This window comes from Eptesicus fuscus, chromosome 15 (assembly GCF_027574615.1).
Source record: "Eptesicus fuscus isolate TK198812 chromosome 15, DD_ASM_mEF_20220401, whole genome shotgun sequence".
In the NCBI taxonomy this organism is placed as follows: Eukaryota; Metazoa; Chordata; class Mammalia; order Chiroptera; family Vespertilionidae; genus Eptesicus; species Eptesicus fuscus.
Genome location: NC_072487.1, coordinates 78,382,763 through 78,393,833, shown reverse-complemented (window position 1 = coordinate 78,393,833; position 11,071 = coordinate 78,382,763). Strand labels below are relative to the sequence as shown.

At 70.2% G+C, this 11,071-nt stretch overlaps 2 protein-coding genes across 2 annotated transcripts; both read right to left on the bottom strand.

Moving 5' to 3' along the window:
• Positions 1 to 345: 345 nt before the first annotated feature.
• Positions 346 to 2,271, bottom strand: DNLZ (DNL-type zinc finger). The gene is made up of 3 exons (XM_008152666.3): positions 1,988 to 2,271; positions 1,324 to 1,463; positions 346 to 578 (listed from the first exon to the last, which is right to left on the bottom strand). Exons 1-3 carry the CDS (start codon positions 2,186 to 2,188, stop codon positions 410 to 412), a joined length of 510 nt encoding a protein of 169 aa, XP_008150888.2. The 5' UTR covers positions 2,189 to 2,271; the 3' UTR covers positions 346 to 409.
• Positions 2,272 to 2,913: 642 nt separating this feature from the next.
• On the bottom strand, positions 2,914 to 10,828 carry CARD9 (caspase recruitment domain family member 9). The gene is made up of 13 exons (XM_054727184.1): positions 10,737 to 10,828; positions 9,328 to 9,541; positions 9,000 to 9,137; positions 8,174 to 8,478; positions 7,648 to 7,827; positions 7,405 to 7,548; positions 7,091 to 7,216; positions 5,687 to 5,878; positions 5,109 to 5,150; positions 4,721 to 4,769; positions 3,612 to 3,688; positions 3,137 to 3,213; positions 2,914 to 3,061 (listed from the first exon to the last, which is right to left on the bottom strand). Exons 2-13 carry the CDS (start codon positions 9,509 to 9,511, stop codon positions 2,962 to 2,964), a joined length of 1,614 nt encoding a protein of 537 aa, XP_054583159.1. The 5' UTR covers positions 9,512 to 9,541; positions 10,737 to 10,828; the 3' UTR covers positions 2,914 to 2,961.
• Positions 10,829 to 11,071: the final 243 nt, after the last annotated feature.

Genomic DNA, 11,071 nt, shown 5'->3' with positions numbered 1-11,071 from the left:
TGGCTCTCGGGCCGTCCCTTCCAGGCCTCTCCCCAGAAACATCCGGGTCACGACTGCGCCGCCCTGTGCCTGTGCCCAGCCTCCTCTTCCCGCCCGTGCCCCTGACAGGGGCATAGCTTCCTCTGCAGACGGAAGGCAGAGGCTCCGCGGGGCAAAGGGACCTCCCCAAGGCCACACAGCCAGGCAGGAGGCCCGAGACTCCATGTCCGGCTCCCGCGCGCGCGGACAGGCCAGCTCCTGTGAGCGGGGCGCCGGTGGTGGGCCAGGGGTCCTGCGGCTGTACCTGGAGGGGTTCCTGGGAGTTCCTGACGCAGAACCAGGGAGAACAGCCGAGCCCAAGGCCCGTCACCGGCAAGCGATGTCTGTTTATTGCCAGAAGCGGCGGCCCGCTCCAGGGCGGGAGGCAGGGTCAGCGGGGCTCTGTCTTGCCAGGGTGGGTGGGATCCGCGTCCTCACCCCCTTCTGCTGCAGTGGTAGATTTGGGGGCCCCCGCAGCCTCTAACACCAGCTCCAGAGCCCCATCGCCGGCCACTCGGCACACCTTCTCCCCTCTGGCTGCCAGGATCTCTTCAACATTCCTGTGAGAGAGGGTGGCACCGTGACACTCGGGCCCTCACTTGTCCTGCAACTCGGCCCTCGAGGGCACCCAGGGCCAAGCTTGAGCCCGGAACGTGGGTCCCTGCACTGGGTGGCATCGGGCCCTGCACGCTGCCCTCGTGGGGCTTCTCCACGCCCCCCAGGGCGGATGACCGCCCCCTTCCCGGGAGAATGCGCACCCCCCAGGATGACCTCCCCATTCCCGGGAGAATGCGCACTCGGACGCCAATCTGAACTGCCGAGGGCCACTGGCCTCGAGGCTCCTGACCACGGCCGCCCCTGCTCTCCACAGGGCGCAGCCAGCTCTGCCGGCCCAAGGCCTCGTCCACACCACCGCACACGCACCCCGCCGGGTGTGGTCACCCAGCCAGCGTGGATGGTGGACGAGCTCCCTGCCCCGCAGCAGGCCCTCGGAAATCTTCGTCGGGGAAGGAAGGAGCCACAACACGCAAGGAGCCATCGCCTTAAGGGTCAGCCTCGTCTGACCCTTCCCTGTCGGGGAGGCCTGTGGCCCTGACTAGTGGCCCTGCCTCAGCCGGTCCTGGGGCTTATTATTCACAGTGATTGGTGGTTTCTCTGAAATTCCAATTTCGCTGCTCCTCCCGTTGGATAAGGTGGGAGAAGAGGGCTCTGTAAGCCTCATTAGGGTGGGGGTGCCCCAGGGAGGCGGGGTGGGGCTCTGACCGGGCACTCTGTCCCCCAACCCTGCCCAGGTGGCCTCCTCACCTCTTCCCATCCAGGTCGGAGAACCAGCCCAGGTTGTCCGCGATGATGTGGTGGTTCTGGCAGCCAGGGCAGGTCACAATGACCACTCCCTGGTGATAAGCCAGCTTGGAGATTCGCTTGGAGGACCGGGTCCCGCACACCTGGTGGAGGCACGGAGACAGGGCAGGTGAGGCCATGGGTCCGCCCTTGAGGATAGTTCCACCCCTCCATGCGGACCCTGCCCTCCCCGAAGGACACGCCCCCTATGGAATACCTCCACCCCTCTCCTAGAAGGCCCCGCCCCTCCTAGGACACGCCCCCAAAGCATAGCGCCATCCCTCTCCCAGAAAGGCCCCGCCCCCCCCCGCCCCAAAGCATAGCTCCACCCCTCTTCCAGAAGGCCCCGCCCCTCCTAGGACACGCCCCCAAGGTATAGCTCCACCCCTCCCCTAGAAGGCCCGCCCCTCCTAGGACACACCCCCAAAGCATAGCTCCACCCCTCTCCCAGAAGGCCCCGCCCCTCCTAGGCCCCGCCCCAAAGCATAGCTCCATCCCTCTCCCAGAAGGCCCCGCCCCTGGGGACAGCTCCATTTCCGCGTGGCCCGCCTCCTCCAAGAACACGCCCCCTAAGGGGTAGCTCCGCCCCTCCTGCGGTCGCCCCGCGTCACCGGCCCCGCGCGCCCACCTTGCAGGTGTAGACGAGCTGGTAGTGCGCCGCCCGGGGCCCCGGCTCGGAGCTCCAGCGCCGCCCGCCGCAGTGCCAGGGCCGTCTTCTCCCCGCGGCCTCCAGGCGGGCCCCGCACCCCCACAGTCGCCTCAAGCCGGGCCCCCGGGGCCGCGCGCGGCTCACCAGCGACGACACGCGGCACAGCGCCGCTCGCAACATCCCTCCCGCCGCCCCTACCCGCCCCGCCTCGCTCCCGCCATCTTGGAAGCGGCCGGCGGCGGAAGCGACGCTCCTGGGCCCGTGCGGGCGCTGCTGCCCCCTGGCGGCCGGGGGCGGGGGCGGGCGGTGCGCGCGTGAGGCCTGGCTGCGCCCCGGCGGGAGCGGGGCTGGGCCCCGCCTTTTGGGGGCCGGACAGACCCAGCGCCACCCGCGGGCGGGCTCCCGGCCGCGATCCTCTGCTCCTTGGCTGCGGCGGTGGCTCATTAGGAGCTGCACGTCTTTTCTCTTTTTTTTTTTTTTTTTTAATATATTTTATTGATTTTCTACAGAGAGGAAAGGAGAGGGACAGAGAGTTAGAAACATCGATGAGAGAGAAACATCGACCAGCTGCCTCCTGCACACCTCCTACTAGGGATGTGCCCGCAACCAAGGTACATGCCCTTGACCGGAATCGAACCTGGGACCTTTCAGTCCGCAGGCCGACGCTCTATCCACTGAGCCAAACCGGTTTCGGCTCTTTTCTCTTTTAAAATGTATTTTATTGAATTCAGAGAGGAAGGCAGAGGGAGAAACATCAATGATGCAGAACCCTGGATGGCGGCCGCCTCCTGCACGTCCCCCACGGGGATCAGCTCGGAACTGGGCAGGTGCCCGGACCGGAATGGACCCTGGGACCTCCGGCCGCTCCGTCCGGGCGCCCCGCCGGGAGCTGCACCGACAGCGCCCCGCCCCCTGCAGGAGGGGCGGCCGGCGGGGCTGTGCGGGCCGCGCCGCTAGGAGCCCTCGGTGTCCGTGTTGTCGCTGCCCGTCGTGTTCTCCCAGTCCACCTCCCCCTGCCGCGGGCCGGGCTGCATCTTGCGGAGCGCCCGCTTCCTGCGGGAGAGCGCGCGCGGTGAGCGCGGGGCCGTGGGGCCGCCCCCGCCCGGCCCCCAGCGCCCACGCCGCCACCTGCGGTAGTTCTCGAAGCTCTCCTTGAGGCGGCGCCGCTCCTTCTCGGGGGGCTCCCCGCCGCTCAGACCCGCGTCCTGCAGCAACGGGGAGGCTCAGCTGAGCTGCGGTCGCGCCAGCTCCGTGCGGGGAGCCGGGTGTGGGTCCCTCCTTTTGGAGGACGAGACAGACCCAGCGCCACCCGCGGGCGGGGCTCCAGGCCAGGAGTCCTCCCCTCCTTTGCTGCGGGGCGGGTGGGGGCTCCCGGGCAGCGGTTACCCGTGAAGGCCGAGTGGCCCGCACAGCGGACAGCCCCCCTCCCCCGCCCGGGGCTGCCACTGCCCAGGCACAGCCCTGGCCTGGCCACTCCCCTGCGCACGGCTTTGTGCAAGGGAGGGGCTCAGCTTCAGGTTCCAAACACCGCACCCCAGCAGCCCTCCCCCAGGCATCCAGGTGGAGGACTCGGCCCCCAGCCCAGGGCCACCCCAGGCCTTACACTGGGGGCCAGTGAGGGCCGCTCCCTCTGCGGAGCCTCCAAGGATTGCTCGGGGCTCTCGCCGTCAGCGGGGCCGCCTGCAAGGAGAGTGGTGCCTGCGGGTGCCGCCCCTGCCGGGACCCAGCGTGCCTGGCCGGCACCCCCCTCGCCCCTGCTGCTGCCTGCCCAGCCCTGCGTGTCTGCTGGGACCCCACAGGATCCCAATGTACAGACAGGGCCCTGGCGCGCTCCCACCTCCACCTCCGCTCCTCCCACCAGCAGGGCCCGGCCCCTCCTCCGTGGGGGCAGAAGGGTCCTAGCTGCTGGGCCCCCTCCCAATGGGCCAGGGCCTGGTGGCCAGGGCTCAGGACTCTGGGGTGGCAGGTGCCCTGAGGAGCTGGCTCCCCTAAACTGGCCGTGGGGGGGGGGACCCCGGGCTCGAGTGGCAGGGACACCATAGGGAGCCCAAGTCTCTGCCTGGAGCTGAACCTCCCCGAGCCTCTGACCCGGAGGCTCCCGCGAGGGGCCGCACCCTGGGCCAGGGCTCCCTGTGCGGCTCGGAGGCCCGAGCTCAGACCAGCCCCCCTCACTTCTCTATTCGGTGCCCCTTCTTCCGCTTTTGCCCCTTTGGAAGCGGGTCAGGCCTGACGCTGAGGAAGTCTCGCCTGGCTTCCCACACCAGCCTCTGCGGGGCCCCCAAACCCCCGCCCAGCCCTGGCCCAGCGCCGGGCTCCTCCCGAACGCGGACCCCACCTTCAGAGCCAGCTCCGCCCGTTACCTGAAGCCCCCAGCTCCGCACCACCCCCAACAGCCCCTCTGTCCCCGCTTCCTAGCGCGGCACACCTGGGTGCCAGCTGGCTGCGCCTCCCCTGCTCCCTGCTCAGTCGGGGGCTGGAGCTGGACACAGCTGGCAGGCCTGGCCCCGGGTTCGAATGGGGCTCTCAGCTCACTGGGGGACTCCAGGGGTCACTTCTGCCTCCCAGCCTCAGTGTCCCCAGGTGTGAAGTGCACAGGACAGGGCTGGAGGGCACATCCCCAGGCGCCAGCCACATGGGGGTGCGTGGGCCGAGGGTCAGGACTGGCATCAGCTTGGGCAACGAGGGGGCCTCGGCGGCAGCCGCCCTCCTCACCTCTGTCCGAGAGCCGGGCGTCCTCCTCCAGGTCCCGGCGGATCGAGAGCTTCCAGAGAGAGACGGGCAGCCGGTCAGGACACTGCCCCGCGGACCCGACCTACCCTGCCGGCTGCTGTCCCCTCTGCACCAGCCTCTCGGGGGGTCTCTGTGGCCCAGCCGGGCCAGGGGCAGGCGGGAAGGCCCCCACGAGGGCGCGGGGTGGGCTGCGGGGTCCGTCCTGCCCTGAGCACGCAGTGGCCCGTCCTCTGCCCGGCAGCGTGTCGGGAGGAGAGGGGACGGCCCAGCTCACCGGAGCCGCTGGCAGGCGGCCCAGCTCCTGGCACTTCCCAGGGAGGCACATGGGGCACAGGCTGTGGCCGGGAGCCCGCCCGGGGGGCACGCTCACCTCCTGGGAGTTCCTGGGTGAGCTGTCCTCCAGGTCGGAGCTCTGTGGTCACAGGAGAGGGGCCGGTCAGCAGCCGGCGGGGAGCTGAGCCTCCTGGGGAATGGGCTGGGGGGTGGGGTGGGGAGGGGTCCCAGGCCAGCTCTCCAGGGAGGTCCCCCTCTGCCCCTCACCGCACCCAGAGCCACTTGCCAGGGGGCTGAGGAGGGCCCGGGACCTGCCAGGCCACCAGGGGGCAGTGGCCGGGCCAGGCCAGCACTGAGGCTCTCCAGCGGTTCTCCCCCCGGGCTCTGGGGTCCCTGGGGACATGCCTGCACCAGGGGCCGCCCCCCTATCCGCCACAGCAGGGCCCCCGAGAGGCTCCCCGTGTCCCACCGCCGCAGGGCTCCCCTAGAGCCCCCCCAGGGGCCCCCGTGTCCCGCGGCAGCAGCCCCCCAGCGGCCCCCGTGTCCCGCGGCAGCAGCCCCCCAGGGGCCCCCGTGTCCCGCGGCAGCAGCCCCCCAGCGGCCCCCATGTCCCGCGGCAGCAGCCCCCCAGCGGCCCCCCGTGTCCCGCGGCAGCAGCCCCCCCAGGAGGCGCACCAGGACCAGCATCTCCAGCTGCTGCCGCTTGAGCCTGCCCTCGGCCGCCAGCAGCTGGCCCTCGCGCTGGAACAGCTGCAGCTGCAGCTCGTCCGCCTTCTCGCCCAGCTCCCGGGCCTGCTTGCGCAGCGCGTCCTTGTCCTGCAGGCTGCGGGCGTACTGCGCGTGCAGCTGCTCCCGGGACGCGATGGCCTGCGGGGAGACTGTGTGGGGACCCGGACAGCCCGCCCCGGCACGGCCGCCCATGCCCAGCCCGGGGCTGGCCTCCTCTGCCCCATCCAGGAGCACAGCGTCAGGGATCGCCGACGCAATGAAGGCTCGTGGCGGGAAGCGTGGGCGGTTCCGAGAAGGAAGGACAGTAGAGGTCTCTGCACCCGCCCGCCGGCCCCGACACGGGCTCATGCCTCTGGGCCGTGGTTGACATCAAGACCACGATGGTGTAGCCCTAGCCGGTTTGGCTCGGTGGATAGAGTGTCGGCCCCTGGGTTCGATTCCCAGTCAGGGCACAGGCCCGGGTTGCGGGCTTGATCCCCGGTGTGGGGCGTGCAGGGGGCAGCCGACCCATGGTTCTCTCTCATCATGTATGTTTCTCTCTCTCTCTCTCCCTCTCTCCCTCCCTCTCTGAAATCAATGAAAATACATTTAACAGCAGTGATTGTGAACAGCCGAGTAATATTCTTTAAAATGAATGTGTCACCCTGTGCCGCGCCCACGCCCACGGGAGGCTGAGCGTGAGACTGAGTGGACAAATGCGCCACAGCCAGACCACGTCCGGCTCGGCCCGCGGCCCACAACCACGAGGGCTGTGTTGTCCGAGGGACCGCCCCGGAGGCGGGCGCTGCCTCCCGGCCACAAGGCGGCAGCCAACCCAGGTGCCCGCCGTGTTTAGGTTTAAAAAGTTATTTGCAGACGAGACGGATGCTTCCAATGTTGTAAAATGAAAACAAAGCCGTATGCATGCTGACGAAGTCGGGAAGGCCGGTGCGCGGTGGGCTTCCTGCAGCCGGCCCGGCGGGGGTGGCCGGCGGTACCAACTTCACGCCCGTTCACCTGTGCTCTTGTCCTTTAACAGCCACGTGGAGCCCGGCTGGTGTGGCTCCGTGGACTGAGCGTCGTCCCAGGGATCAAGAGGTCCCAGGTTCAATTCCCAGTCAGGGCACAAGCCCGGGTTCCCGGCTCGCTGCCCAGTAGGGGGCGTGCAGGAGGCAGCTGATCCGTGTGTCTCATCTCTCATCAATGCTTTTATCTCCCTCTCCCTTCCTCTCTGAAGTCAATAAAAATATATTTAAAAAATAATTTTAAAAATACAAAAAGGAATAAATAAAAACCACTCGGACAACGACCCCTCCACCCCCTCGAGCTATTGCCGGGGCCCTCGGTGCCCGCCCTCCGCGGTGCCCCTACCTGGTCCCGCTCGATGGCCACCTCCTCCAGCTGCTGCAGGATGGCCTCGATGCGGTCCTTGTACATCTTGGAGTCCTTCCGCAGGGCCTGGCACTGCAGCTCGAACACCTCCTTCTCCTCCATGCACTGCGGGCGGGACACGGCAGCTGGCCACACCGCCCGCGCCCCGTCCGGGCGGCTGCGTGAGCCCCGCAGGCCCTGCCCACGCCAGGGAGAGTGGGCAAGCGGTGGGGTGAGGAGCCGGGCCCCTGTGTCTCCAGGAAGGGGGCCCAGGGACGTGGAGCTGAGAGGGAAGGCCCACCCGCCTGGCGTACCCGGGCACGCAGCGCCTCGGCCTGGCGCAGGTCTTTGCGCAGGGCGAAGATGGTGCTGGCCTGCTCCTCGTGCTCCCGCAGCGCCTGCCGCCAGTCCTCCTCCAGCACCTGGATGTAGGGGCTGCTCTGGTCCGGCTTCCCCTCCTGTGGGCGGCGCAGGGCACAGGGCGGCAGGGCAGCGGCCGGGCGGGGGGAGGCGCCCGCCCCTCCGGTCCCCGCTGCGCCCGCCCCGCCCGCCCCCACCTGGGCGGAGGCCTCCAGCTCCTGCACCCGGGCCTGCAGCAGCGCCTTCTCCTGCTGCAGCTCCCACAGCAGCTCCTGGCTGGGCCGCTGCTCCATGGCGTGCCGCAGCTTCAGCGTGTGCTTGCGCTCCACCTTGCAGTCGTCCTCCGCCTTCATCAGGCTGTGCTTGAGCCGGTCCACCTGCCGCCGGCCGCAGCATCAGCCCCGCCGCCGCCTCCCCTCGACGGGGCCCACCGAGGGGGCCCACCCCTGACCCTGCCCGCCCCCGCCCCCTGCCCTCCCCTCAACGGGGCCCACCAACAGTGCCCACCCATCTCTGCCCGCCCCCGCCCCCTGCCCTCCCCTCACCGGGGCCCACCAACAGTGCCCACCCATCTCTGCCCGCCCCCGCCCGCCGCCCTCCCCTCGACGGGGCCCACCCGCCCCCGCCCGCCCCTCCCCTCAACGGGGCCACCAAAGGTGCCCGCCCCCCTCTGCCTGTCCCCGCTCCCGCCCGCCGCCCGGACGCCCTCCAGACGGAGGGCACCTCCAGCTGCAGGTCGCGGTTGCGCATGAGCGCGGCGCCCTTCTCCTCGCTCTGGCGCGCCAGGCGCATGGCCAGGTCGTAGTTCTCGTCCTTGCAGCGCTTGAGCTCGCGGCCGCAGGCCTCCCACTCCTCCTTGAGCCGCTGCACGCGCTCCTGGTGCTTGCGCAGCAGGCTGTCCTTGACGCGCAGCTCCTTGATGAAGTCGTCCTTGGAGCTCAGCAGGGCCGTCAGGTCCTGCACCTTCTTCTGCAGCTTCGTCACCTCGCTCATCAGCAGCTGCGTCAGGCCCGACTCCCCGGACGCGTCTGCAGGCCGGGCCGGGGTCAGCGGGCTCCATCGCCCGGCCCGGGGCGTGCCCTGCAGCTCCCGGCTCAGCTCAGGGACGGTGCCCGGTGGCTGCGGCTCCCCGTGGAGGAGATGGACTGCAGTTCTGACTCCGCACCCTCCCCCCAGGACGGGGAGCAGCCCGGGTGCCAGGCACCCTCCCCTTTCTCTGATTTTTCGGTGATTTTGATTGTGAGGCAAAGGGACTGGACTCCGGGGCCAGGAGAGCAGTGCCTCGCCTTTGCTGGGGCCGACAGGCCCCTGACCGCTCAGGGGTCAGATGGTGTTTGGGCAGGACAGGCTCAGGGCCGCCAGTCGGCCTGGGCACCCTCACCTCCCACCTGCCCCCCACTCCAGAAGAGCGGATGGGAGCCAGGACCAGACCTGCCCCCACGTGGACCCTTCCCAGGCGTCTCTCCCCATTTTATCCACTGGGAGATCCGTCAGGGCGGGGCCAGCCAGCCCTGCCCCCCGGCCCCCCGCCATGGTCCCCTGCCCTCACCGATGATCATGGAGAAGACGCGGGCGGGCTCCTTGCCCGTGACCTTCCTGTAGAGCTGCGGGTAGTACAGCTCGAGGCTCTCGAGGAAGGCCACGTAGCCCTTGTGGCCCGTGCGCTGCAGGATGTCCAGGAGCACGCCTGCAACAGACAGCTGCTGGCCGGGCGCAGGGGCCGGGTCCAGGCACTGCCCGCCCACAGGTGCCACGCACGCAGGACAGGGGTGGGGGGCCGGGACTTCCCGCTCCCACGCGGCCACGGGCCAGCCCTCCCGGGGAGCGGCCGGGCGCAGCGGCCACCTGGGGCGGGTCCGGGCCGGGCGGGCACTGACCCACTTTGCGCTTGCGGATGACCAGGTTGGGGTCGCTGAGCACCTGCTCCTCGTCGTCGGGGTTCAGCACCTTGCACTGCCGCAGGTAGGGCGTGATGCGCGAGGGGTCGATGACGGAGATGAGCTTCACGCGGAAGCCCTCCAGGGCGCTCCAGCACTCGTCCTCGTTCTCGTAGTCGGACATGGCGGCGGGCGCGGCTGGAGCCCGGGGGCACTGGGAGCGACACCCGTGCGCTGAGCTGGCAGACCCAGCGGGACCCAGGTCCGAGCTCCGGGCGGAGGCGACCAGGAGCTCACTGGCCCAGGCGTGGCCGGGGAGCGTGCAGCCTCCCCCTGCCTCCCGTCTTGGCGACCACGGAGGGCATGAGTGCGGCACGGTGACCCGGCCCCATCGGCGCGCTGTCGGCGCCCCCAAGCTGTCCCTGGGCCCTGTTCCCGCCTGCTGGCCACCTGGCCTCTCTCCCGGGGCCCCCTCTACGTGTGGGGGGAGGGGTGGAGATGCTGTCAGACAGGGGAGTCTAAGGAACACTGCCCTCCGACCCTGCCCTGCTCCTGGGCACCCCCAGTGCCATGGAGCCAGACAGCTGCCTCCGCCATGGAGCTGAGCGGGCACAGGGAGCTGCTTGTGCTGCCGCCGCCCCTGGCAGGTGAGGGCAGGGAGGCGGCCTGTCGGTGCCCAGGCTGGAGCCAGAGCGTGTTGGCAAGGGGCCCTCCCACCTTCCCAGCCCCGTGAGTTCCTCATTCGCCCACTCGGCGCCCGCACATCCCGGTCCCATCCCCTCCTTTCCTTCCGGGCCGGCGGCTGGTGATGCAACCGCCACCCAGCGGCTGCCCAGGCTGGCGGCTCCGGGTCAGGCTCGGCGACCCTGCGCTTGGGAAGGGTGGCCGGACGCCCACAGGGGAGCCAGGGCCGCCCGAAAGGTGGCTTCGGCGCCTGCCCGTCCTCTCCTGCCTCCCGGGCGCCTGCTCAGGGCCTGCTCTCGGGGCCGGTCCCCTCGGCTCTGACATGGGACTTCAGCCGGGACAGGCCAGGCAGGGGCGGCCGTGCGGGCGACCGTTGGGCAGCGGGGACGGAGCCTTGGGCCCAGGTGGGAAAGGCCACGCCAGTCCTGGGAGCTGGACCGCAGCTTGAGGCCTGGGCAGTGGCGGCATTCCCTGCCCCCTGCCTGGCTTGGGGGTGTGTCCCAGCCTAGCGACAGCCGGGCATCGGCATTGGCATCGAGGGGAACACAGCGCCACCGCCGCAGCCCCGCCCACGCCCTGCCGCTGCTGTTGGTTCTGAGAGGTGCCCCTCAGGGCCGTGCGGGGAGGGTCCCGGGGCCTCTGGGACCTGCTTCTGCTGTGCCTGGGGTGCGTCCCCAGCAGAGTCTGGCGCCTTCCCAGCGCCTGTCAGAAGGGGGACCACCTACCTCAGGGTCCTGGGGGGCGCCTGGCAGCTGGGTGCCCGTCAGCCCGCGCCGTGGACTCAATGAGGGACAGGAGGTGCTGCTGGCGGCCCAGCCGGGCGGGAGGGAGAGGCCCGGAGGGAGGGAGCCCTGAACTTCCTGAAGGGGGACAGGCCCAGGTGGCTGCCTTCTGATTGGCCCGGCCAGGAGGCCCGGGAGGCTGGGTCCAGGGAAGTGGAAGTGGCCTGGGCTCTGAGGAGAGCTGCCGGGAGCCCTCCCGCCCAGGAGGCCCGGCCTCAGCGCTCTCGGGGGGCCGCTGCAGCCACACAGGCTGCTGGGGGCTTCCGGGCAAGGGGTGC